Source organism: Condylura cristata, unplaced genomic scaffold (assembly GCF_000260355.1).
Source record: "Condylura cristata isolate star-nosed mole 26May11 unplaced genomic scaffold, ConCri1.0 scaffold00009, whole genome shotgun sequence".
Classification (NCBI taxonomy): domain Eukaryota; kingdom Metazoa; phylum Chordata; class Mammalia; order Eulipotyphla; family Talpidae; genus Condylura; species Condylura cristata.
In genome coordinates, this window is record NW_004567110.1 from 1,101,341 (window position 1) to 1,104,303 (window position 2,963).

The 2,963-nt window shown below is 68.8% G+C and overlaps 1 protein-coding gene across 1 annotated transcript in view; it reads right to left on the reverse strand.

The window, feature by feature from the left end:
- Positions 1-2,570, reverse strand: part of EXOSC4 (exosome component 4) — a 5,195-nt gene extending 2,625 nt beyond the window's left edge. The window contains exon 1 of the mRNA XM_004679932.2: positions 2,519-2,570. Within this exon, the coding sequence (XP_004679989.2) occupies positions 2,519-2,570 (52 nt within the window). The remainder of the gene's footprint in view (positions 1-2,518) is intronic.
- Between the last annotated feature and the right edge of the window lie 393 nt (positions 2,571-2,963).

The window sequence follows — 2,963 nt, forward strand, 5'->3', positions numbered from 1 at the left end:
CAGCACCTCCCGGCGGGGACCCACAGAAGGGTCAGATGGCCAGACCAGCCCGGGAGGACAGAGCACAATCCACATCTGGATGAACACTGCCACCGCCACCCCGTCTCTGCCTCCTCTCCTGCACCCCTCCAGGGCCCAGAGACACGAGGCTTCTCCGCCTCCGACCTCTGCTCCCTGGGGCTCCTCCGGCTCCTGGCTGCATCCTGCTTCCTTCCTCTGATTCCTTATCTCTGCCCAGCTCCACCCTGCTGGGGGGCAGGGAGCCTGGAACCTCCCTTCCTAGGGACCCCTGTTACAAGAGGACGCCCCAGAGACAGAGTGGCGAGCAGAACAGGCAGATTGACAAACTGCTGAAGGGAGCAGCAGGGGACAGGAGAGGTCTGTTGCTCCCTGGGGGTCACTCCCAGGCAGGGATGGACTGCGGGGGACTGCAGACAGCTTGGCAGAGCTGGGACCTAACCCCTGTGCCTCCAGGGGGCCCACAACAGGACCCTACACAGACAGGAGCCCTACACAGGACGCGGCGGCGAAGGCCAGCCCAGGCGGTGCCCAGCCCCGAGGCCGCCCCCTCGCCGTGAGGGTCCAGCCCGCGGTCAGCCACGGCCGGACGGGCCCAGCGCCCGCGCATCTAGGCGCCTCCTGCAGGGACGCAGGAGAGGCGGGCACCGCCCGGGCCCGCCCAGTCTGCTTCGGCCCCTCCGGACCGAGAAGCGGGCGCAGCTCCGCAGGTCCGCGCTCCCGGCTGCCTCGTCCTCCTCCGGGCTCCCTTCCTCCCCTCGGCGCCACCCCGGGGCGGGGGCCTGGGACCTCCCGGCCTGGGGACCCTGTTACAGTGGGAGGCAAGGTCAATGCCAGGCAGGACACTGCCGGAAGGGTCAGCACCCTGCCCACTGGTGGAGCCGGGCTCCGCGGAGCTGGTCAGCCCGTGCCTGCTTTCAGGCCACCATCCTCTGCCTGGACGGTGGTGCCTTGGTCCCGTCCCTGGGCCTGGTGATGTGCCACAGCTGTGGCCACACTCAGGGCCAGGGTGTATCCGGGAGCTTATCACACGCCGGGGCCACAGCCCGAGGACACCTGGCCAGGCTCTGGGAGCTTCATGGGCACCAGCCCCAGACCTCTGGGCTGGCCACAGGCGCCCTCTGCCTGGCCTGGGCCACCCTACAGACTCCAGAAGGACAACAGGAGTTGCCCACAAGCCCCTTGTCTGTCTGGGGGCCCCTGAGCCCGTGATCACAGCTCCCTCTGGCCTCAGCCCGGTGCCGCCCACCGCAGGTCCCCCAGATTGCAGCTGCCACCGCCCTGTCGGCGCCTTCCAATGTGGTCAGTGCCCCGGGTCAAGTGAACAGGACGAGGAACGCAAGCCAGGCCCCGGCACCCCGCACGGAGCCGCAGTCAGGCGCGCTGCCCACACGGTCGGAGCCCGGCCCACGCCACGGCCCTGTCCTCGGAAGGGACAGGGCCCAGGGCCCGCCGCCCCCGCCGCCCCTCAGAGCCAAAGCTGCTCCTCAGGACCAGACAGCCTGGGAGGGTCTTTACTCCAGCTGGAGAGGAGGGCGAGGGACTTTAGCAAGGCCCGAGTCGGGAAGGGTGGCGGGAGCATTGCACGCCTGACTGAGGCTCCCCGAGGGAGAAGCCGCCCCCTGCGCCACTCCCACGCCGAGACCCCGTGGACACAAGCCGCGGGCAGGCGGGCAGAGTGACCCCACGTGCCGCTCCGGGCGGCTGCTCCGGCCTTTGGCCATGCGGGCGGCAGTCGGCGGCTGCGCCAGGCTCAGCTGTGGGGAGTCCTGGCTCTGCCTGCAGGTGCCGCCGCTGCCCACCGGCTTTGCCACACCAGTAAGGACCATTTCCCTCGAGCCCAAAATGAATGTCCCCCTAATTCAACATCCAGCCCCTCCGGGCCCCTCCATCTCCGTGGATGCTGGTTAGAGTGTGGACGGACAGCCAAATTCGTGTGGGATGAAGTTCTCTCTGCAGGTTGACAGGCTGTGTGGCCCCACGGCCGTGGGGGCCCCCGGGAGGGGGCTGTGTGCCCGAGGGACTGGGCTGCCCCCCACAGTGGTTCTGCCCACGGCCCAGGCGTCCTCCAGCTGACAGGAGCTATGGCCAGCCCACGACGCCACGGGGACGCCGCAGCAGCAGGGGCCGGCGGCCGAGGCTCTGCAGGCCCCTGCGTGGGCAGCACTGCACAGTGGCCACACGGGGGGGGGGCCTGCTGGAAGAGCTGCCTCGGTGAGGGACCCATGTCCCCAGGCACACAGCCCGGGACGCCTGGGGCGGCCGGGCACCCAAAATCCGACGTCGCCTCCGTCTGAATCCTGCCGCTGTGAAAATGCCTTTGATGGGGCAGAGGAACCTGCCCCGACTGACGAGGCCCTTGACCCAGGCTGTGGCCAGCAGGACCCGGCGGTGGCACCGGAAGCCTGCCCTTCAGGGCGGGAGCAGGCTGAGGGGCCGCGACCCCACCGGCGCCTTAGCACACGGGCTGTGACGGCTGCCAGGAGTCAGGCACAGGCACCTGGGAGCTCGAGGCGTCGCCGCTCGCAGGTGACGGGGTCACGCACACCCATGGCCCCGCCAAGTCAGTGGTCAGCTTCAGCAGTGCTTCACCTTGATTTCGAAAGACCATTCAGAATAAAGTGCTTTTAGGGTCCTGAGCGAGCACCCAGGGTCGGGGAGAACCTGCAGACCCGCCTCAGCACTGGGACAGGAGGGCGGTGAGGCGTCGGGCTGGACACCATGGCCCCGGCAGCAGGGAAGGCCAGCTGACCACTCAACTGCCCTTGGACATCTCCCTGTGAGAGCCAGCTGGGAGGGCTGCGGGGTTAGACTCAACACTGTCACCACCGCGGCCTGAGTCGGCCCTGGCCAGGGAGAAGCAGCAGACCCGTCTCCCCGCTGCCCCTCAGCAGCGGGTCACAGTAGATCTGCCTGTTCTGTTCCCCACTGTCTCTGGGGAGTCC